Source organism: Dromaius novaehollandiae, chromosome 2 (assembly GCF_036370855.1).
Source record: "Dromaius novaehollandiae isolate bDroNov1 chromosome 2, bDroNov1.hap1, whole genome shotgun sequence".
Lineage (NCBI taxonomy): Eukaryota > Metazoa > Chordata > Aves > Casuariiformes > Dromaiidae > Dromaius > Dromaius novaehollandiae.
The window spans coordinates 132,264,380-132,292,327 of record NC_088099.1 but is presented as its reverse complement, the minus strand read 5'-3'; the positions used below and the strand labels follow the sequence as shown (position 1 = coordinate 132,292,327).

The 27,948-nt window shown below is 37.3% G+C and overlaps 1 protein-coding gene across 1 annotated transcript; it reads left to right on the top strand.

The window, feature by feature from the left end:
- The first annotated feature begins 164 nt into the window (after positions 1–164).
- Positions 165–22,398, top strand: YTHDF3 (YTH N6-methyladenosine RNA binding protein F3). The gene is made up of 5 exons (XM_026106093.2): positions 165–566; positions 2,593–2,617; positions 7,935–8,020; positions 9,343–10,935; positions 21,419–22,398. Exons 1-5 carry the CDS (start codon positions 543–545, stop codon positions 21,440–21,442), a joined length of 1,752 nt encoding a protein of 583 aa, XP_025961878.1. The 5' UTR covers positions 165–542; the 3' UTR covers positions 21,443–22,398.
- The last annotated feature ends 5,550 nt before the right edge of the window (positions 22,399–27,948 follow it).

Below are 27,948 nucleotides of genomic sequence, written 5' to 3'. Positions count from 1 at the left end.
CGCCCGAGCACTCGTCAGCCGTCCCCTGTGAGCATGCGCAGTTCTTGCTCGCTGGAGGGGGAGGGAGCGAGCCTGCCGGCCCCTTCCGCCTGAGCCGAGTCGTGCGCATGCGCAATAGCCCCCGGCGCCACACCTCCCCCCCGCCTCTATTTGAGTCCCTGGCAGCGGGCGCGCGCGGGGCTGTCTCCATCCCCACGTGACATGGAGGCGGGGACGGGAAGGGAAAGGTCAGTGGCGACGCCGGCGGAGGGGGAGCGGAAGGTCAGGGCGCCGCGGAGCGGAAGTGGGAGCCGGAGCCCGTCCGCCATTGTGGGGAAGCGGAGCCCGGAGCAGGGGGGGGAAGCGGCGCTGCGTCCGTCCGTCCGGCTTCTTCCAGCGGGACCCCGATCGGCGGCGGCGGCGAGCCCAGGCGGCGGCGACAATCAGGCGGCGGGGAGGAGGCGGAGGCGAGTGGCGCGGCGGGCGAGCGAGCGGTCCCTGTGTGCGGAATCACTCGAGGCCCAGGCGGAGCGGAGGGAGAGGATCGCGGCTCCCCGTGAAGAATGTCAGCCACCAGCGTCGACCAGGTACCGCCGGGGCAGGCCGGGCGCCCGTCGCGCTCCCCGCCCTTCCCTCCTCCCTGGCCCGTCGCTAGCCCCGGCGGGGGGAGGGGGCCGCCGTGGCGGCGGCCACCTGCACCTTCCCTCGCCGCTGGGGCGGCGCGGTTTCGCGGCCTGCTCCCTGGCGCCCTGCCGCTGTGGGGAGCGGCGACCGGCCGCAGCCGGCGGCGCCCGGGATGGCGGGCTCCTTTCCCAGCCCCGGCAGCCCCTATTTATAACCGCTGATCCGCGCCAGATCCGCTCCGCCTCCCTGCCCGCAGGGCCCAGTTCCGCGCCTCCCTGCGCCTCCCGGCCCGCTGCTCCTCTGGCCCAGCCCCGCGGCAGGCGCCGTCGTGTCCCCTCGCCCCGCAAGCGAGCCTTCTGTGGCCGAGCCCTCCGGGGCTCTGCGTTCCCGCTCCGGGAGCGGTTTCGTGCTGGGCTCCCGCGGTCCCGTGTTGCCATTCCCTTCTCCCTTGAACACCCTTATTTTTTTCTGGCTCTTCCTTTCTCTTTTTGTCTTCACGCCCTTCCCTCCCCCTGCCCCCCTTTTCTCCCTTTGGGTCTCTCGTTTCTGTTCCTTGCCCTTCCCTGCGGCTTCCACTTCTTCCACCTGCCATCCTGTGTTTCTTCCCATGCTCTGTGCCGCACACAGAGCAATGCACACCCCTCTTGGTTCACCCATGGCTTAGGGTGTTTTTTTGATCTTGGTTGGGTTTCTGTTGTCCTTGTTTTCTTGCCGGATGCTGTTCTGTCTTGCTTTTTTGCTTCCTCGTTGGGCCTCTGCCACTCCCCAGAAGTTTTACCCCTGCAGCCTCCTTCCTTCTTTTATTTTCTACCCTATGCCTTTAATGTTTTGCTTCTTTTGTCTCTGTGTATATTCTCTAGTTTCCTTTTATGCACTTACTTCTAGTTCAGTAATCTCTCTGCTTTTCATTGCTCTTCTGTCTTCCATGGGGGCTTCTTCCCAACTTTCCCAGTTTCATGTCTCTTGTTGGTCTCTGCATGCTTTTGTATCTCGAGAGGTGAGGTGGTTGGGTTTTTTAAAGTTATGTAGATTTTTTTTCTATTTTAGGGGGAGGGAAGTGACTAACCAATGCAGCTTTAGATGAAGATGTGTTAAACCAGACACATAACAGACAGATGCGTGTAAAAGCAAGATGGTGGCAGATGAATCTCACCTACCTTAAACTTTTAAATTGCTGAATACAGAGTTTTCAGGACTAAAAATTGTTAGTGATCAAGCCAGGAGACCCACTTATGCTTAGTCAATTGTATGTGAGAAGATGAGTTTGATTCTTATGGACTAGCAATTGTTTATTTCTTTTTCTGAGCTATTTTATTTTGCTATAGAGGATTTAAGGATACTGGAACTTGTACTGTTGCAATATTTTGTAGTGCATGGCAGATTAACAGTGTTTTGTAATGACTAATCCTAAAAAAAAAAAATCCTCCTTAAGGTATTATTTCCCTGTGTGAAAGCTTCAGAGACTATATCATTTTCTTAGTATAATCACCTAGATGATGAATGCGTAACTCACAGTTCAGCTTGCAATATTACTGTATGTTCCTTTATATATCTGAAAAGCAAAACATTTTGGGTTATTCTGTGATAAGTACCCATCAGTCAGTTTAAAAGATGACATATGATAATAAAGTTCTAGCACTGACAATAATCTTAAGCTACTGAACTTTCTTTGTTCAGTTACTTTATGCTGTGTTTATTGCTTATGTTTCTCAAGGGGGACAGTCAAAACTCATTTGTTGTTCAGGCTTTCACCACCAGTTAAGCTTTGCATATTGTAAAATACTGTACATTATTTAAAAGGTTTTCAATTAAATTCATTGATTTTTGAATTCTGATGGATTTTTACTTAAGCATGGTTTTATAGTATTTTAAATTAATACTTAAGTTAAAAAGAACAGAACTGCAAATAAGTGGAATTATCCTGAAGTAAGCATTAGAGAGTTCTAACTGTACTTTTCTGTTTTGCTTTTTTCACTTTCCTATATACAGAGACCTAAAGGACAGGCGAATAAAGGTAAGTTGATTCCTTGTATTTTGTGTAAATCCCCAATCCTGCTATTTATGGAGGTTAATATGTCCTCAGACAATTGCACGAAGAAAATGTAGCTAGAGGATGTCTTTTCTTTCAGAGCAAGATGACAGGAAATTGCGTGGCAGATAATTATTTTTCAGCTTTTTTACTGTGGCACAATGGTACATCAATTTAAAATGCTTAATTTTGCAGGTTAAAATTAATGTCATGAGTGATCAACTGAGACGGTAACATAGCAATTTCTTTTCATCTGGCTTTCAGTGATATGTTTGCATGATGTCTTTTTAAGTACACCTTGAGCCTTTCTGTACAGTGAATAGGATCAGTGTACTAGAATCATCAGGAAGAATCTTTTGAACAGCTTCCTTAGCTTGAAAGACAACAACCACATGACTGTTTAGTTACTCATACCTGAGCAGAACACATCACCCTCTTTATTCTCTGAAATTTTGTTGGCTTTTCTGCTCATTTTAGCTTCAGTATAGAACATCTCTCTTAGCCTTTTAGGCCTTTTACTTTTCTTTTTCACTTTTCTGTCAACACCTTTCTTAGTTTTTAAATACCATACTCATTGGTTTCTTCTCTCCTGTAGAAACACTAAACAGATTAATATTCCTCCCCCTAAAATACTTGGCCAGTCTGGTCTAAATAGCATCTCAGATTATATCTTGCAATTTATGTCTGAAATTTCTCTTGTATATTGAAAAAAAAAATATTGGAATTCCTTTTGCCCACTCAGTACACTTGTGGACATTTATTTTCTAGGTGCTCAGCAAGCTGATCTATAAAGTAGCATGTACACAGCTACCTGCACTGTGTGTTCAATATGCTTATTATTGCTTCATGCAAATAAGAAAGATGTTCATTATCTGGAATTTATGTAGTCTTTGCACCACTTGTTCACTATCTGAATTAATCTAACTGTTCTCCATGAACTGGCGCTAATTTTATCCACAACTTGCTTATTCTGTTGCTCTGTGCAGATTGTTTCTAATTATATATCACTTATACCATGGTATATGGTTCCTAAATCTCGCTGGATTCAGCCTGTTTCTTTATCATTCCAGCAGGCATTTAGAGAAAAATGTACTTGTGTTTACTTCCTCAAGCCCTCTCTGCTTGGTCATTCTTTCTTAAATACTTGTTCTTTCATCTTCTAATACTTCTACTATATTTTTCTCAAACTGAAGTTTTTAACTGTTTGTCTTTAAAACTGCTTGTATTCATACCTTCCATGTTGCTCTTAAATGAGAACAAAATCAGATCCATTTAAGTGATTTGTGGCTTCACATTCTTTGTATTTTATCGTTTAAAAAATTTTAATGATGTTATTGAGCTGTACCTATTTGAGAATCGTACAAGTTGCTTTTGAACTATACTCCATATATTTGAAGTAGAACAAAAGTATTAAATATTTTGATTTGGGCATTGTGTTATGGTTTGTTTAATAATGAAAATGCATTAGTCAGCTTTACTTTTAACTTATTTATGTTAGCATATTTTTTGTGTGCTACAATTTGTAAATACTGCAGAATGTTTGGATTGAAACACATCTCTTAAGGTTTACTTAGTAAAGAGTTTTCTGCATTACTGAACTTGGATTTTTGTAGAGTGCGTCCTGTTAAATAATGGATGTTTACTAGGATACTAGGGAGAATAGGACTCCAAAAGAAACTGTAGTGAAACAATACAATTATCAGCTCAATTCTGCTGAAATAGACATATCAAATATTTCATTAAATTAGTTTGATTTAGTGTTAGATTCAAGAAGACTGAAGATTGTAACACTTTATTGCAGTTAGCACAGATAGTTGGCTTCAGGTTGCAGACTTGTTCAAGAATATAAATTAAGTCAGTATCAGCAATCCTTACTGCCCACGTCTTAGCAGACAGTAATCTTTCGGGCATCATGATATCATCCTAGCTTAAAAGGGCTTTGAGGGAGGATGTGATACTGAGTTGACAGACTAATCTGAGAAGTTCATTCTGTGCATAAGGGTGATAATGTGTAAGAGGATGGCAAAAGGGCTGCTGATCACATGTCTGATAGAGCATATGTGAGTAAGCAGTATAAGGGCTGTACGCAAGGAAGTATGGTATTTTTCACGCTGGAACAAGCATATGAAACTTGCAAATGATGTTGAGAGGTAGATGAATTGTGTTGTCTAGTACAACATTTTTGGTGCTTTATTCCAATTATAAATTGCTGTAAAATGTTGTTTTCCCTGACTATTTATTGTGGTATTGAAGTTCCAGGATGTAGAACAGTACTGTAATTCTGTTGTGCCACATATTAATTTCAGTATTTCAGAGACTTGAATGAGTAAATTATCCCATCTTGAAGGTTTTCTTGTTCTGTCAACTATACAGTTGACATAAGATGTCAGAACTGGTATCAATCAGAATGATGTCTTGTGGCAAAAAGGGCATCCCCAAACTCCTCCCTGCCCCCAGTCTTAAGTTTGGTGTGTGCATGTCACACGTATGATAGGAAAGTGCTGACTTGTTTGTGTCTTTCATTCATATATATGTGTGTGTGAGAAAAGAAAAAATGATGTAATTTTTTTCTTGCTTTTCTTATTGTAGGAAGCTTAAATGTAAGCATTAGGTTTAAAACAAGAATGAGATGTTATGGGTTTCTTTTAGTACTTATTTTCCAACTTAAGACATAATGGCATCTTTTAATGAAGATTTTATTCTTTTGCCTTTGGCCATTGTTTGTGTGTTTTGCAAGCGGTTATTCAAAGGATAGTAGCTATTAAAAGAACATAAGCTGTGAGTTCCTGTATTTGATGATTTGTGTTTTCCCAATATCTAATTACACTGTTTTCAAAGTATTTATGAAAGTGTACAGTATTTTCAGGATTGGATTGATACAGGTATTTTTAGTAACTGTAGATTAGTTTTAATTAGTATTCTTCATCACTGCCCTGTTCAACTGGAACACTTAATGTGAGATTTTTGAGAATGAGGCATACATCTTAATTTTGCTCTTGTTAAGTGTGAGAGGTGGGCCACATTCTTCATTATTAACACATTAGGTAAAGTTAGAATGAAAAGCCAAAGCAACATGCTTTCCATGATGCTATTTTCACTCAAATCTATGTATTTACTAGGAAAGATATGGCAGCGTAGAACTATTTTGGTGTCACTGACAGGTCTGAATACAGAATAAATAAGAAAGCAAACAAATTAACAGAAATATTCTGTGTTAGTTGTAATGGCTGACCAAAAATAATTCTGTTTTAAGTGATTTGATTTAACCTTTAGATGCCTCTGAAACAAACATTGCAGATGCATGTTTTATGAATACTAGTTGTCAGTATGAAGAGATTAATTTTGATAGCATTCTAGTCTTGACATGCAGCTGTTTATTCTTTTATTTGTGGTTGCATGCTTTTGCATGAACTTGTGTTCATTCATGTGCTTTTTTCATTATAGCTCAATTGTATCTGAGGATTTTTCTGTCTGTACTATTTGGTTAGGTCCAAGTGGTATTATTTTTAATTGGCATGGATAATAGACTTTGTGGATCATCCCCCTGTGTGACAGCCAAACATAAAAAGGAATGTAGTATTCCAGCTTGTTAGAATGTTCCCATTGTGTGCAAATTTAAAACCATTAAAGAACATAACTGCAACATCTTATTTATGGGGAAAAATTGATAGTAATTTAAATTTATTATTTAATTTAAAAGTATTTTTATATCAAGTTTTAAAACTTGTTGCCTTCACCATTTTCTTCCGATCATATTTGGCAGTAGCTAATAACACAAATATGTATTTGTGTTATTACACAAATGTTATCACCTGTATATAGAAGTTGAAGTGTCAGGTGTTCTGACCTTCAAAACCCCAGGAGAGTGTATAAAATACAGATTGCTCTATGCCTCCCCAGATATTTATTTTGGAATTGATCTTCTCTTGGTCTGTGTTAAATTATGAATTTTCAGCTCTTCTTACTGTGGTCTGAAATTAATTTTTCTTTTCCAGAATGTTGGTTATTTCTTCTGATTATATCTATTCCTTCATCATTTTTTTTCAATTAGTTACATTCTCTGAAGACATACTGTTCTAGAACTGTTCAAAATCAAATTGTGAATAAATTCTGAAGTGACTTGGTCTAGGCACCAGGTAGTTGCAGTGTGAGTTTTGTGTTTTATTTAAAAAAACCAAAAAACACCCAAGAAAACAAGCCATTCTTAAACACTAACTGTAATCAAGTTGAAGGTATAGTTACATGGTTGTATATAATTTTCAGAAGCTTTTGCCAAGAGGGAAAACAAAGTCAACTCTTAGCTCAAAGCAGCTCTAGCTGTCAGAAAAACTGTTTTGCTGGAAATTCTGCTTTCTTGGTTTCTTAGTGCATCTTATTTATCACTCTAAAATGTGTCCTTTTAGCCCATGTACTGATAAATAACCAAAAAAATGTATTCAGGAAAGCAGTCATTTATTTTTGAGAAGCAAAGTGCTCTATCTTTCAGTTGTATAATTTCAAATCACCTGTCTGCTAATTTGTGTCCTGCTTCTGCTTTTCCCATGGGAGAAAATGGAGCTTAGTGGAAACTTGTATAATTTGGCTTTGAATAATAGTTGGGTGGGGGTGGGAAGATGCTTCAGGTAATTTGGGCAGCCAGAAAATCCCAGGTAGGTGTAATGCCTTAGATGAAATTATTAGGTGGGAAGAGATTCCAATGTATAATGGCATATATGTGGAGAAAGGAGTGTATTCACCCTTGGGGACTTGAACTCTTGGTTTTATCTTTCTCTGTCCCCTCTGAGCTTCAAAGATGTCACTAATGCAGTGCAATATAATAATTATGTAGGAAACAGGGAATGAAGATAGCCAGAACAGTGATGTCCCCTGGCTATTTTGGTGGATACCTGACTTTTCCCCTGGCAGGAGAAAGCTGTCTGTTGCAACTTTCCCTGAACCTATTGAATGTGTATGATCTGGTTGGTCTGCACGCTTGCACTTAATCAGTACTTCTGGAAGTGCTGGATATACTGCCTCTCCAAAGAAGGTGTGCCTGTAGCTTTTATCCATCTGTTAAGTCTGGGAAAGAATAGTCAAGAATAGCCTCCTCCATTTGCCATCTTTCCAGATCTCTCCTGAGATCTAATTGGGGGACTTACAAATAGGATGATTCTTTAAATGTAACAAGGCGATGCTTAGTAGTAAGATGTGCAGTCTCAACAAAGCACGAGTATTTCAATGTACAAGTGATTAGAAACAGAGCTAGATTTAAACTATGCCATAGGGATTCCAGATAGTGTACCTAATACAGATTTACTTTTAGTTTCAGTACAAAACGGTTCGATTCATCAAAAGGATGCAGTAAATGATGATGATTTTGAGCCATATCTAAGTAGTCAGACAAATCAGGTAAGTGAACATTTACTATCTCAAAGATAATTTCAGAGTTCAATTAACTTCCTTACTTCTCTCATTTTTGGATTTTCTTAGTGTGTGTTTGTCTGAATACCCATTGAAATATAATTCAATAGTATATCATATTTTAAACAGATAAAGACTTTTTATTAATAATTTTAGAAAAGATTCAGTTAAAAAGCATGGTGATGTGTCTACTGCTCTTGTGCTTGTGCTCTGATTTCAGAAAGGTTTAGTTACAAGAAGTTTTTTAGAAAAAAAAAAAGCCAAAACCACACATCTTAAATTTACAATGAAGTCGTCATATATTGGATGCAGTTCAAAACAACAGTTTCATTGGCACTGAGAAAATATTAACTGCATGGCCATGATTTCCTTTGAAGTTGATAGGAGTACCTCATAGTAGAGGGCATAATAGATTGAAGCTTAATATTGCTAAAGCTTAGTATAACTCTTCTGCCAGAAAGTTAATGACTTATTTTCAGAACTATGAATTGTCTCTATAGTCAGAAGATAATATTCTTTAAGTTTGTAATCATACTGGTCTTGAGAGAGGAAGAAAGTACAAATTATTGAAAAGGCTTTGAGAATTTTTCCTTCCTTCCCATTTACTCTAGTAGTGCAACATTAAGGAGGCATGAGCTGGAGGATGATAATGTGCAATATTTTTTCAAAACAACATCAGAAGTCATATATGGGTAACCTTTCAAGTGTCTTGGAGCTTTATCTTCTAAAGTAGTAAATGCTGTGCTTTCCCAGGAGTCTTAGGAGTGGAAAATGAATTTAGCAAGCAGATTTTGTACTACTAGACCACAGATTGTACTTGATGTCCATTCTTGAATAGTATGAAAGTGTTATGGTTTAAGTGTTTTCCTGAAACAGACATCCTTCTGTCATCTTTGCCAAAATATTCTGGTAGTCATCTTCTATTACAAATGAGACTTGACCAAAACCAAGAATACCAAATCTAAAATCACAGTTGCAGCTATGTGTCTATACTTGCGAAACTACAGTAGTAGTGATTTTTTTAAAAAAAAAATATTTTTATACTGTTGACAGGGAGACATTTTAAAGCTAACTGAATATAAAGATAGTTTATTAAAAGATTGGAGCTCTGTAGTACTTTCAGAAGGTCCCTTGAGAAATAATTGCTGGGAGATCTTAGATACTTTGTTCATCTTTGTTACCTTGGGAAGAGTAGTGGAACTTAAAATTCATTCATCTAATCCTTGAAAATGTTTTGGGCTGTGTTGCAAAATTACTGTCCTGAGTGGATTTATATTTATAGTGCTGATTTTTGTTTTATTTTCTTGCAGAGTAACAGCTATCCACCAATGTCAGACCCATACATGCCTAGTTATTATGCTCCATCCATTGGATTTCCGTACTCTTTAGGTGAAGCAGCATGGTCAACTGCAGGTGACCCTCCAATGCCATACTTGACAACTTATGGACAGATGAGTAATGGTGAACACCATTACATACCTGATGGTGTATTTAGTCAACCTGGGGCATTAGGAAATACCCCTCCATTTCTTGGGCAGCATGGATTTAATTTTTTTCCTGGGAATGCAGACTTCTCTACGTGGGGGACAAGTGGATCTCAGGGACAATCAACACAAAGCTCTGCTTACAGCAGCAGCTATGGCTATCCACCTAGTTCTCTTGGGAGAGCCATAGCAGATGGACAGGCTGGATTTGGCAGTGATACTCTGAGCAAGGTGCCTGGGATTAGCAGCATTGAGCAAGGCATGACTGGACTGAAAATTGGTGGAGATATGACAGCTGCTGTAACAAAAACTGTAGGTTCAGCTCTGAGCAGTACAGGTATGACAAGCATTGCAGCAAACAGCGTGCCTGCAGTTAGCAGTTCAGCACCCAAACCAACCTCATGGGCTGCCATTGCAAGGAAGCCTGCTAAACCTCAGCCGAAACTCAAGCCTAAAGGTAACGTGGGTATTGGGGGCCCTGCTGTACCACCACCACCTATAAAACACAACATGAACATTGGAACTTGGGATGACAAAGGGTCAGTGGTAAAAGCACCCCCAGCCCAACCAGTACTGCCTCCTCAGACTATAATCCAGCAGCCTCAGCCATTAATTCAACCACCACCACTGGTGCAAAGCCAACTGCCTCAACAGCAGCCTCAGCCACAGCAACCACAGCAGCAACAAGGACCTCAGCAGCAGGCCCAGCCTCACCAGTTGCAGCAGCAACAGCTGCAAAACCGCTGGGTAGCTCCTCGTAACAGGGGTGTGGGCTTCAGCCAGAACAATGGAGCTGGTAGTGAAAACTTTGGTTTAGGTGTTGTATCCGTCAGCTCCTCACCTTCTGGTGTGGAAGTGCACCCAGTGCTGGAGAAACTAAAGGCCATAAACAACTACAATCCCAAAGACTTCGATTGGAATCTGAAGAATGGACGTGTGTTTATAATCAAAAGCTATTCAGAGGACGATATTCATCGCTCCATTAAGTACTCTATCTGGTGTAGTACTGAACATGGTAATAAACGCTTGGATGCTGCTTACCGTTCACTGAATGGAAAAGGCCCACTCTATTTACTCTTCAGTGTGAATGGCAGTGGACACTTTTGTGGAGTGGCTGAGATGAAGTCTGTTGTGGACTACAATGCATATGCTGGAGTCTGGTCTCAGGATAAGTGGAAGGGGAAGTTTGATGTTAAATGGATCTTTGTCAAAGACGTTCCCAATAACCAACTGCGGCATATTCGCTTGGAAAACAATGACAACAAACCGGTTACCAATTCGAGGGACACTCAAGAGGTACCCCTAGAAAAAGCCAAGCAAGTGCTTAAAATAATTGCTACTTTCAAGCATACCACCTCAATCTTTGATGACTTTGCACATTATGAAAAGCGTCAAGAGGAGGAGGAAGCCATGCGTAGGGTAAGGAATCAATATTGTTATAGTAGCTTTCCTTCTGTTTTTGGTAACCTTGTTTCATTCAGCAGTCTTTTGTATGTAAATGTTGAATCAAAAAGTCATGCTTTTTCCCCAAGGTGTCTGTACTTGATATAACTGGCTCTTAATGAAAAGATTGAAGTTCTTGTGACTATTTTGTTAACACAAGTATGTGTTTAACCACAATACTAACATAGGTTTGTGTAAGCTGACTTCTGAAATCTTTTACATTAAAGAGTAAACAAAAACTGAATTGAGCGTATTATCCATAAATGAAGTCATCTAGTTTAGATTTTTAGAGTTTCTGAATGTCACAGAAAAGGACATGAAATTACAGGAGAAACAAACATTATGTAAAATGTTTGAAATCAAATCAGTGGCTGGGTAGTGCCTTTTGAATGTCTTTTTCCTTCCTTTTTAAAAAATGTAGTGTGCCCTCAATATTGTTACTTTCATGCTATCTTGATGATGGTGGGGGGCACGTTCTTAACTGATACTTAGTGTAAGGAGAAAAATCTGACATTTTCAGGCTTTTAGTACAACTTCATTGTTTTTTGGTAATATTTCAGAAGGAATAAGATTACCATATTTCTCTGAAGCCTTCATGTTTTTCAGAACTTTTTTCCATTTTCAGGGCTTTAAGATGCTTCTAACTTGTTTGCTTACAAAATTAATACTTTTGTGAAAGAACTTATCAAACGAATCATAACTGAGACATACACTGGTAACTCGGGAAATAGTTTTGTGGTTTTGTTTCCTCTGTAGGAGGAGAAAAGTGTAAAATATAATAGGGGGAGCATGGATTGTTTGTGTTTATGCCTGCTAAACTTAAAATCCAAAGCACTAAATTCAGCATTTAATGTAGGACTCTATGCACATGATTGTAATTATGCATGTTTTATGTAATAAAGGAATGTTGCTATTGCCTTTATCCTCAGGGAATCAGTGTCTGTGACTCAAGTACTGAAATCTGCATTTCTCTTATTTAACAGTTACCTTTCTCAATACTGCTGAGATAGCTTATTTGTTATGATACTTACATAGTATGCATTGATTCTTCTACAGTACTGTACAAATTGGTTTTGTGACAAATTGTAAAACATTAGTGTAGAGCTGCATATCTAGGTGTGAGGGTTTTTTGTAGGTAGATTTGAGATGTGCCTTAAGCAATTTAATATGAATTTAAAATACAGGAAGTCCAGATTGAACTGTAATGCCAGCTACTGAGAGAGAACCTTTATCATTCTTGTATGCTTGAATGTTGATTTTAAATCTCTAGGTTTCTTGTTCTGTTGTCACACAGCATAAGAACAATCTATATTTAAACTGTGAATGTACAATTGTTAATTCCTTTATGATTGAAGAATAGTTCAGAATGCGATAATTAGTATCATAAACTCTAGCTTATGGTTAAGTAATCCCTTTTTACCTGGTGCCAGGTAGGTTTTTATGGGGTTGTATTTAAATTGGTGCACTACTTATCCAGTAGAACCATGTATTCTACATAAATTAAGTTCATGCCTATTGTCTGTGGCAGCTGTGGTGATCCCTTTGCTTCCAGTGTTTGTCATGAAAAATGTGGTTATTGCTGTTGATAAAATATTAACTACATTAAATGGCAGTAGTCACTTACATATTCCTTAAAGTTCAGTTAGTATTTTGTTGCATAAGTGATAACAAACTTTCTTAAAGCCAATGATCTAAACATAGAAAACACATGTGATTTATGGATTTAATTTACTTTTTAACCATTCATCATTCCAAATAACTTATTTTAAAATAATTCATTGTGAAAGTTTAATCTCAACAACTCAGGATGATCAATATTTAATTTCCAATATGATTTAGCATTATGTTTTATTTAAAACATGGCTAAATGCTTGTGAAAGTGCAGTGAGTAGGCTGTGATTAACATGAAACTTCAGTAACTTGTGCTTTTTTACAAATTACTGTTGCAAATTACTGTTAATAGTACTTTCAAGCATGAATACTACAACTTTTATGTCTACCATTATTTGATCTTATGGGTAAGGTATGTAAAGTTAGTTTTGGAAAGAAATTTGTACAATAATCATTCATGCTTTTCTTAAGTCTCAAGTTCCAGTGTCCTATTTTAAATGTGCGAGAGCTCTAGCCTTTCATCAGTGAAGCAATCAGCCATGTTTTTCATGTGTTCTGTCAGCAGTATGTTGAAGTAGTCTGAAACTGAAATAGTCTTTAGTTTGAACTACTGGCTAGTGTAAATGTGCACAAGTGTATGCAAATTATTTTTAAAAAATGAATAGTCTTTCAGAAAGTGTTAGCAATGAGATCTGCACAAATGGAACAGAAGTCTTAAGTCAGGACTTTTAAGAACACTTAATTACATTAGGAAAAGAAAGGTCTGGCCTTCAGTAAGTACATAGGTCAAAATGAAATGCAACTTTAATAAAAGGACAGTAACTGGAAGCTTACAAAAGTGTCTTCTGCTTACTTTAAAGATAATCATACTCAAACTTGGTGAACTCAATTTCAGAATTGGTTGGTATACTGTGTGTTTGATTTCTCCACCACTAGGTTGTGGCTTGTTAGCTTGTGGTATCTATTGTTAGGACCTTCTTGGCACTTTTTAGTGTGGAATTCTACTTTTTTTTGTACCATACAATGGGAAAAAAAAATGGTTCCAAGTAACCGTAAAACATAAAAATATTAACAATAGAAGTAGAGTGAAATAGTTCACAAAAATAATTACTTTTCATCTGTAGGGGAAGTAAGAAAAAAATCAGCATATTTGTGTTTATCTGATTTGGACTTTGTACTTTGTCAGGAAGTCTTTAAATGGCAGGTAAATGACCTTAAAATATTAGCTTCCTCTTATTGTACTGTGTCTTGTGACAGAAACTTTTAACTATATAAGGATTCTTAAATCTCAAAAGGAGAAATTTAATTTTTTCCTCAGTGTAAGATTAATGTAACTTCAGTTTCTCTGATAATAGGGTAACATCAGACTGCAGTATTAAACAGTATAACTCCTTTCCACTCCAGGGCATTTCTGTCTTGATGCTAGATTTGCTATCTATTATAAATATCTTAGAGAGAAGTGAGAAAACACCTTTTAAGAGAGAATTGTGAACTCTTTTTTTCCTTTTTTCTTTCTCTTCTCCAAACCTTGCAACTACTGTGGTACTGTGTCAAAGTCAGATACAGACACATTCACAGCACCTAAAGGCAAGTCAAACCAGGTTGCTGACCAGCATTTTTCGTGTAGCTAAATGCTAGTTATGTCAGCTTTTCAAGGTTGGGTAGTTATGTCTTAGAGGTTCAAAAGAGTAAATAAAACAGGTTAGCTGATATCTTTTAAGAAACTTCTGTGTTACGTATATGCTTTTGATGAGATTTCAAGGGCCATTATTTCTTAACTTGCTTGAACTTGACATAAATATCTTCAGTTTCATCTTTCTATATGAAAGTGATATTGCAGGTCTCTTCTGTTCTAAGAAAAAACAAAGTCAAACTAGAACCAGAAAACACATTTTGGCTCCCTTGATGTTCGTAGGATGAATATGTGCCCCTGGTCTTGGTAGGGGAGAATTGAACAAAGAGTACTTTTAGACATTGATCCAGAATTTTCGTTCCCTGATGGCATGCTTAGTTACCATATCTTCATTTGCTAATATATGCTCCTTAGTTATTTGGAAACACCTAAAAAATATCTGCTTGTTCCCTTGCTATATATGTATGGATTTCAAATGTGCACATTTTCTGTGCATTTGGCTTGAGACAACTGTTTCTGTTCAGGAAATAAAGATGGAGATAGTGTGGGTATATTAAAAGGAGCTGAAAGTATTGTTTTGAGTCATTATATAAGGACTTGAGAAGTGGCGATACCTTTCTGTAGTGAGGAAAAATACTGCAAAAGAGTGCAGCATTGGACTGCTGATTGAGAGAGATGGAATGTAATTAAGCTCATTGGTGGTCTTAGTAGTATTGAAAGAGACTTGCTTGGATCTTGTTGCACTTTTTTTTTAAAAAGTAGCCATAACTATTGTTCTCTTTGTCTTTGGTTTGAACTTCTTGCCTGAAGAATCAAGACAACAAACATTTAGAGTCCTTTTTACTGAGTGGAATTAAATTCTTTTATGTCAGTCTCAGATTAGAATGACCTATTTGTCCTGTAAAATAGGGACCCCAATGGAAGAATTAGGAATATCTCCCAAATGGTTTACCTTAATGCTTAGAGGCTGGTCATTGGAATCTAATTCTTGTGTTATTAAACACGAAGGTGAGTCCTTAAAACAAGATGTGATGCTTGAATTGGTCAGGATCTTTGCTAGCTGCACCTTTTCTAAATATTGCATCTTTAAGTTGTAGTAAAGGAGCAATTCTAGATCTCTCTTACAGAGCAGTAACAGAACCTTGAATATACATGAGTCACACAACAATATTAGTATGTTTTCTCCTTCCTGCTGCATGTCCTCAGATAATAGTACTCTATTGGGAACCAGTAGACTAGAATGCTAGTGCTTTTCCTGCAGTTTGTAGGAAGTGGGAAGAAATTTGTCTGCATAGGGAAATCACAGCCTATATGACTTTCTTCAATCTGTACCTCAGACTTGCTTCAAACTAATGTAGTTCAAATGATATATTACAATGATTCTTATCGGATGAACTGAATTCTTTGAGCCCAGTTCTGTGTGTGACCCGCTTCAGGGGTCTGGTGGTGTACATTATTTTATAATTGCACATCAGTATTATTGTTGTGCTTCTGTATTTAGGGTTATAGTCTGTTGTGAGAATGTAAACAAACTTTCTGGTTATTCTATGTTCTTATGAAATATAACAAGAAATCAAGGTAAAATTCATTCATGCTTCTTGGCAGATTGTAATTTGAATTCAAATTGCAACAAGTGTAAGTGGTGAGGTTTAAATTGTCTGAGGAAACTCTTTCCCAGCGTATTTTGGCCCTGCAAGGAATGTTATTTACTGTCAGGGCTACTCAAGATTCTGTAGAAGAGCAATTAAAGATTTTATTGTTTTGCCCTTAGCCTTATGAGTAGAAGTTACAAAGGTCATTCATCTTTCTGTTCCTTTCGCTGTGACAGTGACCATCAGTGAAGGCAGTTATAAGCTGTCTGTCAGTCTTTAAAAGCCAGTACTGTATTGTTAACATTTGGGAAGTTAACAGCAATGATGAGGAACTGGAAGCTTGATTTTTTTCATAAACTTGTTGAATTGGCTGACATGTATCTGTAATGTGTAACAGTGTACAGCACTGGAGGGAAATACTACTTTTAGTTAAATTGGTTAATCTGTCACTGAAAGTATCCATCTAGGGACACAAGACTGGAAGGGCTTTTTCTGGATCGTGGACTTCAGTTCTTGGTTTCCACAGAGCCTTGCTGTTTGAGAGGTATTTCATCACAGTATCATTAAACTAATTAGGTTTCTTTCCCCACCTGTGCCTTTTGAATGTTCATAGCCTGTTAGCTATGAAAATTCAGAAATGAATTAAGTTCTTGTTGTCTTTATCATTGCCATAATAAAATGATAGGGTCTGTGTTCCACTAACAATGCATACATCTGCTCAAACTTAGTTATTTACTGTTTTTACTGTAATCTGTTTACTGTTTTATTGTTACTAAGTATGTTTCAGAGGTTGAAATAATTAAAATGTCATCAAAATTAATATGAAGAATAAATAAATTAGTCTAGGTCTTGTAGTTTCAGACTTTATTTATATGCTAGAAAGCCTCATTTACTCTCTAGAGTTCAAATGATTTGCAACAGCAGGGTCTCTTGAGTAGTAATTCACAAGGCTTACCAGGAGAAGGAACTGTCTGGAGTTGTAAGACCTCTTGCTAGGCTTCCTGTGTTTAATTTATTGATTTTTAATCTGTGTCTTTTAATTTTCATCTTGAGATAAGGATGGAAGAATAATAAATGTTTGAGGAAGAGATAGCATCTGCCACAGGAAAAGCTTCCCAGATCTGTGTGAGGCTTCTAGAGATCCTTTCCATCTATTGTCTTCCCAGAACTCATCAGAGCTGCTTCTCAGAAAAATGTATTTGAGTATTTTTATTTGGCTTTGAAATAATCTGTCTTCAGTGGGAGATTTACCCTCTTTTGAAATTTGAGTGCGAAGTTAAAAAGGACTGTTACTTTAAATGATTTTAAAATTTCAGTAATATACTCTAGGTTAACCAATGAGATTCTTGCCATGGAGTAAATTATCTCTAGTATTTTTCAGTTTTTCTAATCTATTCTTCATTGTGGTTCTTCAGTACTAAGGTCAGTGTTTATGCTGTCATGTATAATGACACACTGGGGTGCAATAAATTGCAGATTATGGCTGATGTCAGTAAATGAGATTTCATGAACTTGGCTGTGGTTTCTTCTCACCACCTCTACAGCTGACTGTTCTGCTTCTGCCAGGTGTTTCTGCCCACACAGCAGAGTTGGTGGAGATGTGTGCCTGCACCTCACTTCACTGAATGCAGTCTGACATGTTAGCTTACACTACAGATGAACATGGCTTTTAAGATGAAGATTAAATTCAGGTCTGCACTGGAGCAACTAAGATAATGCTATACATTTGCTTCTGAAGCTGCTGTAAGAATGTTACCTCTTGATAGAGGGGTAAAGCAGAGAGCTGGCAGGAATATTTTAAATATTGCAGCAAGATGCAAAAATTTGGCAAAATTCTGGTTTTTGCACATATACCTCATTTTGCTGGAGATGGTTGTGGGGAAACTATCTGCAATTTGGTTGTATAAGTTAGCAATGCTGGATAACCTTCAAAATAGACATCTTGAAATGCTTGCATTTGCAACTGTTATTTTTTTAAAAAGTGAAAGTCCTAAAGTCCTTAGTTTCTACAGACCCTATACCCCCCCACCCCACCCCCAAGATCTGGTTTGTGGAATGTTGAGGGCAAAATATACAGTTGAGGAATGCAGCAGCTTTTTTGGTAGGCCACCAATCTAATGTGAATACTTCTTTGCTACTAAAAATCATCCGTTTTCATTTCCCTTTTTGGCAAAAAATTACAGAAAACATTGTATCTCAGTGCTTTATTTCAAAACCGATCAGATGTTTTTGTTATCTTGAGTTTTGAAATCTTGTAGAGATTTTGTGAATTTAGAGGATAAATTGTATCATAGCTACTTTTCAGCACAGGATCATTAGTTAATGCTTTGAATTTAGGGAACTGAAACTTTGAAGTAAGTCAACCTGGGAATTCAGACCAAGTTGTTATATTGTTAGTTCCATATCTTTGTTTCATCTAGATTGATGCATGCTTCTGAAGCCCAAGTGTTTTTAGTTTCCCCTTCATTTGATTTTTTTTGTGTAGAAAGCTGTTGGCATGTGTGAAATCTGCTCACCACATGGTGTATAGCTAGCAGTTACTGTTAACCAGCTGTTGCATTCCCACATAGCTGTAAGTCAAATGCTAATTACTTTCTATGATGTGGTCATAAACTCCCCCTAAAGCTAGGAAACTTCACTGTTTGTGACAAATTCTGAAGTGAAGCAGGCCGTGCTGGCCTTTAGCAGAGAACTTGAATTGACTGAAGATGCTTTTTATCCTAGAGTATTGGAAGACATTTGGCAAAGATTTTGCTCATCTGAATGTAAGAAGTAAATAAGAGGTGTTGGGAGAAAGGGAAATGTGGTAGAATGCAGATAGTACTCTGGAACTGTCCTGTGCTTTGGTGGAAAGGGGCCTGGGACAAATGTGCTCTGTCCTGTCTCAGAACCAAAGTGGTGTGTGTGTGTGCGTACGCTGTTCCCCTTTTGGTTGCCCCATCCTTTTGGGGATGGGAAAAGACAGTGGTAGAGAGTGAGGTCTGACTGCAGGCCGTGAGTGGGTTTGTTTTTGAGCATAGTATTGCTTCCTGCGTTTTGAGGAAATTGAGTTTTATCTCTGTCCATCTTGCTGTATGGCATGGCAAATACTACTGATACCAATAAATCTGAAGAACATACTGTTGGCTTATGTTGAAAGATGTCAGATTTATGTCTGATTTAAGTATTTAAATATGCATGTAGTATTGCACAACTTTGAGAAGACAGGAAAGGGGTCTTTTTGCTGCCCCCCCTTTGCCTTTTTGCCCCCTAGAATTCAAAATGGACTTGCAGCCCTCCTTTACTTCATCCACAGGGAACAGGTAGTCAGGATATCATTCCCTTTCTACTTTGAGTATTTATTTTTAAATGCATTTTGAGTTTGGGGACTACACAAAACATGGGGTTGGTTACTGCTTACTGTGTTGCAGTGTGCGTTGCAGAGAAAGGCTTTGCAGATAGCTTCTCTATGTGGTTACCTGTGTAATACTTGCAGATAGACAGGAATCATGATATTACTAATATATAGGTAGTATTTTAAAATAGTTACAATATCATATTTCATTAAGACAGCAGTTTTGTAGGCTTCCACTTAATACTGCAATAATGTGCTTCAGTACTTCATGCAGTTCTTTCAGTTGAAGTTTGCTAATAGACAGCAAAAAGCTGTGTCCAAGCAGGCTATTTTTGCATGCCTTACATGCCTAGTGAGGCATGAGGCCAATGATCATGTGTTTCCAGCTTAGGGTGTGCTATTAATGTATCAGTTTCTATTAATGTATTTCACATTACTAAAACAGTATCTTGCTATGCAAGTATTGGTCACCTATCTTTGCACTAGGAAAAATTGATTTTTAGTAGAATAGTGCAAATATTGCTCTCACTTTGAACATATTGAAGTTCTACCCTAGATAATGTAAAATCTTAGTTGTACAGCTTTCAGGACAGTGAGATTATTATAACGAACAAGAACTCGGTGCAAGCCTTACTTTTTTGGTGCTGGTCTTGAAGCAACTCAAAAGTTTATCTGGGAGATGAGACCATCAGCTGTATTCTAATAAGTAGAAATGTTATCTACCCTCCTCTTTCATTGTAGTGTCTTTTCAGCAGAATTTATTTGGGATCAGATGCTAATTTGTAACTTTTCTAAGTAATTTCTAGACAGTTTCAGGAAGGTATTGGAGGGGTTTTGGAATCATTCTTTAAATGCCTCGTGGTTTATTTTGGCTCCTTTGCTATGCTTATGTTCCATTTATAGCATACTGTGCAATGTAATGATAAAAAGTATTGGAAATGAGTCTTGTTTCCTTTTAAGTAGAGAAGGGAACCTACCTTTTCCAAGAAGGTATTTTAATACATTTATACAGCAGGTGTACATGTACTTATTTTAAGAAAGGAAAATGTCAAAGTTTCTTCATTTCTTAATCAGACCTCAGTGTCTTTTTACAACCTAATTAGAAGGTATGCAATGATGAGAAGAGAGTTTATTGGTCTGGTTTTCGGGGGGGGGGGGGGGTTGTTTGGTGTTTTTCCCCTCTCCCAGAGTTAGTCTTATTGTGTATTTTTATTGTATTTTTATCTGTAACAGAGAAAACAGCACTTGAAGAACACTGTTAAAGCACTGGAAAAGTTACTTCTCTGATAGCTCTGTAATATAGAGGAAAAGTTTGTTAATCTGTAGTAGAGATGCAGTGCATTTAGTAGTTCAGCCCCTAAACTTTTAGGAATGTTTTTCCAGTTTAGTTTTTTGTTTTGTTCTTTAGGTCATATGCAAATATGTTTGTCAGTGTTTGTATTACACAGATGGAGTTTGTGCATTTTGTTCCTTTATATTACATGCTAAGTCTCACAATACTGTAAAAACTTTGTAATGAATATGAGCTTAACTGCAATTCAGGCTTGCACTCGGGCATGTCTTTTGGGTTTTGGTTTTTGTTTTTTTTTCCCTGCCATTCCTACCTCACTGTTTTCGCATTTTCTTTTTAAAAATAAATTCTAAAATGTATGGGTGGCTTTTATTCTGTAGTTCTTGTCTGCCATTTGAGAGATGTGTTTGTATAGGGGAGATACTGGCCCAGATTGTTCCTTCACCTTTTGGTCACGCTAAAAACACTAATACATTTAGGCTTTGCACAAGATATGTGGGAATATGTTCTTTACTTGTTCAGGTATCTAACGGGTAGAGCGTAAAGTGTTTAAATCCATGTAGAACACTTTTTATTGTCAAGTTAAACAAAGGTTTTGGGTTCCTTGGTCTCCTTACTCAGTTCATTTTGTTGTTCAATGTATTTTATTGGAAGTGATTTAAAAGTAATGGCAGAAAACTTTCTTCTGATAGCTGGTTGTCATTTGAACATATTTGCCTTTTAATACCTTTATTTCTGTATGCTATTGTATTGCCCATACTATTAATACCTACACTTCCGTGTTTCTTGGTTATATTATGTTTAAAAAATTGTCTTGAAGTTGGCTTGATATTTCACATTCCTGAAAAAGAATGTTGAAGCTGTTTCCTTGAAAGCTTGCTGCTTCCTTTAGAGAAAGGCATGCCTAATTACAGGCAAAGTTACTGCTCTAAGGGAAAGGAGATAATATTGAACTGTGTGTATTAACACAATCTCCCTTTTTTTTTTTTTTTTTCCAGGAGAGAAATAGAAACAAACAATAACTATATGGAGATGTCCTGCTAGAATTACAACACTAATGATGTAGACTCTGGAAATGCCTAATATGTCTAAGAAGACGTTATTAAAGCTTTTTTCTGCTTAAGGTGACATCTTTGAACACTTTAACACAAAATTGACTCTTCTTGTAATGGTTCTCATCAGTGCATCTGCCCTTATACTCTCTCACCAAACACACTTGAGAACTGTACCTTCGTCAAGCACTTTCTGTCCTGAAGCTTTTACCAGTATCTGCTGTCTTTTGTATTTATGCATCCTAGCTAAGGCACGGGAGACCGAACGAATGCAAGGATTCATTAACTCTTTGAATTTGTTAAATACTAACAATTAACCATTAGAAGTGGTTCGATGATGTGAGATTCACATTGCTTCAACTTATTTTTTTTCTTTGTTGTAGTTTTTTTTAATTGTCAGTTTTTAGCTATTCAACAGATTAAAAGCAAATCATGCCATATTTAGTCCTGGAGTAAAACTCAAGTCTAAATGTTCATGTGAAAATTATTGTAGTAATCTTTTAATATGGCAAAGCAACTTTAAGCTGCAGTTTAGCCAAATGAAACGTAACATGAAATTATATTAGAATGACATTTCCCTTGTTTCAAACTGTTTGGTGTAAGAGAATATTAATATGCAGCTTGGTGGATACCACCAGTTAATGCACATTTCTTTATTTTTTTTTTCCTGTAACATGTATACTGAAAAAAGTGCATTTGTCTGAGGAACTGTTTGTTTGCTACCACTCAATGAATCTCAGTTTTGAGTAAATGTACCTCAGTCTAAATCAGACTTTTTATGACCTTTATAACTACATTTAAAATAATCTTTAATTCTTATTTCTGGGTGTTTGCAAGCCTGACAAGATTGCTATCATGGAAGTGAAAATTTACTCCTCTAGGTGATTCACTAGCTAAATAAACATAATTCTTGTTTAGCAAGCATATACTCTGGTTCTCAAATTTTTTTGTTTCACTGTCCCGTATTCAGGTGTTTTCCCCTATTCAGAATACTTCCAGGAAAGTACTTTGATCCATGGACATGACATATATAGCCATGTGTGCAAGTTTTTGATTAGAACCATGCAGGAAGGATTTTAGGATGAGTATTAAACTAGGTAATTATGTACTAGTTTTTAACTTGCAAAAACTATATCTTTTGTTTCAGTTTTATATAGCAACACATTCTATCTACTGGAAGAGAATATTAGAAAATGTCAAGCAGGTGTATTAACTGCACAAAATACTGAACAGCCTGTACCAAACTCCAGGGATAGCTTTCTCTTTTTAGAACGGCAATGTAGAAGGCAGATATCGTATAGCTTAAAATAGCAATACTGCATATTATTTGAATGTGTTTCATGTCTTACTGCCCAACACAGATGTTTACATTGTGTTTGGAGTCTTTCATTTACAGAGTCTGGCAATCAGAGTTCTGAAGCTTAAGTATTGGCATAGCTTTGTTTTGAATATAAACTATTTTGCTATATTTTACTTTCTCTCCCTTAAGCCCCTTGCATACACATAATGTTCTATACACACTATTTTTTACCCATTATTTAAAATATTGCTTGTGAAAAAGGAGTAGCAGATATGAATCTTAATTTTACTGTTGATTTTCTAGAAGATCAACAGGGAAGTCACTTCCATATTTTGGAGAAAAGAAGCAATCTTACTTATATGTTGCCCATCCGCATCTAGTGCGGAGGAGCAGGGATGGGGTAGGGTAATAGAGAGAGAGGTATGTATAGTATGAGGAGATGCTAGGAGACAAAGATTTCAAACTCCAAGTGTACTTTCCTCTGAAGCTTAGATTGAGCCCAAAGATGCCTGCTTCCATACAGTTCTCTGGTTTTGTAGCTGTTTGTTTCCCTCTGTTGGCTGGCCTATGGATTACTGCCTGTTAACTGCGACTGTCACTGATCAGCTGAAGGGGCAAAGATCAATGCTGTAAGTCCAAAGACTGCAGTCTTGCTGATGATTCTTCAAAGGATCAGAATGCTTCTAATTTCTTTGCTTCTACAAGATATAAGCAAATATGCAGATGTTTCCAGCTGAAAGAAGGCTAATGTTAGAGTCAAGCATTCAGGAATTCACTGCATAATGCAACTTTAGTTTGTTTCCCTCACAGTAAGCATATTTTTGGAGAGTTTATTAACATGTTTCCTGTGTTCCCTTGCCTCTTCTACTGTACAGCATGAGCATTGCCCTGTGATTGAATCAGATTTAGTATAAAATGGGTGCCTCATTTGTTGCAGATTTTGGAAGCCTGGAAAATGAGACAGGATTGTAAGAGGAGGTGATCACATTTAGAGAGCTGTTGACTGTTTTTATGCTGTTTCAGGATTATTAGTAAATCTACAAATGGAAGAGTTTCATTGTTGATGGTGTTAGCCATGTTTTGACTGATTTGCAGAGTTTAGCAGGTGCAGCTGAAATTAAGAGGAGTTTTATGTGCATATAAAGTGCTGTGAAAATACTATATACATTGTAAAATCAGTTATGAAGTGCTTTACCAGTTAATGGGCATGACAGTTCTAGCCTTCAGCTTCCTTATACATGAGTTCTTTTCCTCCGGAAAGAGATAAAGTGGTACTCAATATCTCAGATAACTGTAGAAATACTTGTTGATTGTTCGATTTTCAGTAAAGTGAGGTGGTTGTAATGGCTGCTAACTAATGAAGGGGTTGGTCATACTCCTGCTGCTGTCCCTGTGCTGCCTCCTTTGTGTCAGCGTTTGTTCTCCTTTGATCCATACTGAGCCAGTTCAAGAAGTTTTCTGCTGGTTTATCTGCCAGGTCAGCTCTCTGAGGTTAAGATGGCAGAGGGGAAGGAAGGAGGTTTGTCCTCTCAGCAGCAGGTAGTCATGATTAAATAGGCTTAGCTGGACTGTAAAGCTCTTGTGAGTTGAACTGCAGTATGGTGAAAACTGTGAAAGGCTCCACAAGGACAAAAGTTTAATTCTGTTTTCAGTTTGTTTGGGGTAGTGCGCAGTAAATGAGATGCTATTGTGCACATTCAGTTATGGCAGCAGGAGAGGAAATACTGAGTATTTTCCATTTTGAGTACTTTCTCCACTTTGAATGGACTTGAAGTCATACAGAAAACTGCTGAAAGGCTTATTCTAACCCACACAAGTGGGACAAATTAAAGTTAAATATAAAGCTAACCTTTGAGTGTATCTTGACTTTGTAACATCTTTAATGGGAGTTTTTTTGGTATGTGATGAGCATTCAACTGACAAGACTTCCCAAGTTGCTGGCTTAAGCAAAACATGGGTGCTGCTTTACTTCAAGGGACTTGGATTGGGGAAAAACTCAGTATTCACAACTAGACAAATTTCATGGCTTTGTCTTCTGTTTTTTAGGTTTATTTTATCAGATACTTGTTTCTGTACAAGCCTGCTCTTTTTATGGTAGTTTTTTTCTTCCTTTTGGATACTCAGTCACTTTCATAACATCAGTGTCTGCAATATTTAGACGCAAAAGCCCACTGCCAAAACAGTTCTCATCCCTGACAAATCTGTGGCAATAAACAGCAAATCATGTTGATTTCTTGGTCAAGTCCAAATAACTAAATATTAAAGAGATGTCTTAAATATTTTTCACCGTTTAGTCAAGTTCCCTTTTGAAGCCGCTTTCTTTTTAGTAGGAGAGTTTTCATACTTGAAAGATTAAAAAAAAAAAAAAAAAAAAGTATAGATGCTAGTATATCTTTCCTAGCTGATACTGATTTGGAATAAGTGTTTTGAATTCTGTAAGTAGCAGTAACCTTATTTTTGGCCCTCTCACAGCTAAACTTTCAAAATTATTGGTAAATTGTTTGGTATTTCAAAGTTATTTTCACCAGAAAGATTTAAATAATTCTCTAGATGTTTCTAGCACTATGAAAATCTAGATTGCCCTTAGTTTTCTGCAGCATGGATTTTTAAATGAATACTTTGAGGCATTCATATACTAAATCACTGTTTATGAAGGAATGGATTTTACATTGTTTCTTTTCAAAATATGTAAGCCATTTGAAATCATTTTTGCTGACATTTTTATGTTAAGGAAATACGCACCTGTTTTCAATGTCTTCTGTTTATTCTTTTGCCATGTAAAGATCCGTATTTACTGATAAGTTAAGGGAGAGATTAAGAGAACAATTCCATTCAGTTGCAGCAAAACCTGGTTTAAATTTTGTTTGCTGTTTTATGTGAATTAGAACTTGGTGCAAATTTTTTTGGTGTGAAAATTCACCATTTGGTCCTTCGTAATCCTTTGGAGAGTTTCAATAAAAAACTTCACATCCTTACCTACTTGAACTTTATTAGACTTCTAAAGTGTGATGTGTCCGTTATGTCCTCTGTTTTCAGCCTGACATGTCTATCAATGGTTAGCAGGGGAGACAAGAACTTTTTGCGAGTCAGAGGAATTTGAAGTATATAAGTTTGGCCTCACTTAACATTACAGTGTTAGTGGGCAGCCTACATGCTTTTATAAAAACAGATGTTCTATACTATTTTCCTTCATATGTTTTAAGAAAGTGCATTTTAATATGGTAAATATGGACCTTTCAGTTCACCAAGTTAAATTTGTACTGGTTCAGGCTTTTGAGAGTATTTCTGTTCCTATAATAATCCTGAAGCATTCTTATTAATGATTTACTCAGTGTCCAGGGATATTTAAGTCAAATATTAATCATAACAATTACTACTTAGTAATATAATGAATGCTTAATGTTTCCAATACTTGCTCTTTTTTGACTTTGTCCTTCCCCACAAATGGAAATCAAACACCAGTTGGATGTCCCCTCTAACCAACTTCCATACGTACTGCACAAGAAGCTCTTGTGCCACACTGGAAGCAAACAGGCGAGTCTTTAAGCATCTTCCTCCAGAAGTTGCCTACAAGATGGGCATCTGCTCTTAGTCAGATATTCAAGAGTGGGGATTTCTTTTACTTACACCCATCTAAGTAAGCATTTTCTCCCCCATTGCCCTTGGAAGGACTTCACTGTCATGTCTTTGCTTCTTCCTCTGGATGCCTCTGAGGGAAGCCTGGCATTGGATGTTGCTTTCACAATCCACAGAAAAGTTCCTGACTTCACTTATTTCTTTCTGTTGTTACAGGAAGTCTGCTGGCAGAGTTTACTTTGTCTCAGTCTGTATCAGTTTGCCACACTGGTTGGCAATACAAATAAAGAAGCATTGCTTTGACTTGGTTTCAGTCTCCTACAAGGTGCACACCAATCTTAACCCAACTCTGCAGTATTTTGTTTCTGAAGGTGGAGAGGGACATCATCTCTTTGGAATTTTAAAGAGCATATGGTTATTTAAATACAAAGATCCATTCTAGTTCTTCCTCTGAATCTTAGTTGTTATAACTGATGCATTAAGAGTAAGAGTTTATAAGCTGTTTGCATTTCCTCTGTGCATTCACACTTGTCATAGTATTGAATCAACTTCCTTTCCTATATGATTAGTTTGTAACACAGAAAATTTAAATTTTTAGTTTTGAATTTCAGAGATACTTTACCATTGTATCTGCCTGCAGACGTTTACGTACATCTTGAGAAAGATGATGTTCATGTAATATGAAACAAGGTACTCTAGATTGACAGCTGTATTTTAAGTTGAGCTTGTGGGCTTTCAAATGAACAAACTTGTCTCTATTTGTGCCCTCATATGTGAAGCATTGCATTTTAATCTTGACCTGTGAAATGTATGCATCTTTTATTTTGTGTTCTTTAAACATCTGAAAGAACTTCAGATGTTTAAAATAAAAAATAAAAATCCCACCCTCATTGCTTTATGCTTAGTCCAGGAATAAAAATTTCCAAACTAAGTATATGAACAAGCTTAAAGGAGGTTTAGCATTAGTTTGAGCTAAGCTATTGCATTTCAGCAAAAGGATAAAAGATTGTAATTATCTACTGTAATTGTATATCTACTGAAAAAAACAAAACATTATTTTGTAGACATTAACGTATGCAGCTGCTGTTCAGTATTATCCAAGAATCTTACAAGTATTTTCGTCAATTCAGAATAGCAGCTATGTAAAATAGAGGTGAAAGGATTGAGGTCTCTTCTTCCAAGGATATGAAATTGTTAAATTGATTAAAAATTCAGATGTTTGTGCTGTGACTGGAATACATTGAATGTTAAATTTATCCCTCTTCTGCTAGTCCTCTGGAAAATGTTGCTACTAAATTCTTATCATAATTTTTTTACTTAAGTTGGCTGCCAGTTTGTTTTATAACTGCTTAACTGGTTTGCAGCTTGTTTCTCATGAGATGCTTCATTGGGTCTTGTGAGTGTGGTGCTTCATTAGAAAATATGTAAAACTGTATTTAATTTCTTCAAGTTAATGTAACTTAATTGCTATTAACTTGAGCTGTATTTCCTCAACTTCATATTTTATAGTAATGCTTGGTCTTTCAGTTGTATTGATCTTTAATTTTGAGAATACCACATGCAGAACAATTCCAAGAAGTTTTTAGCTCTTGAAATTTAT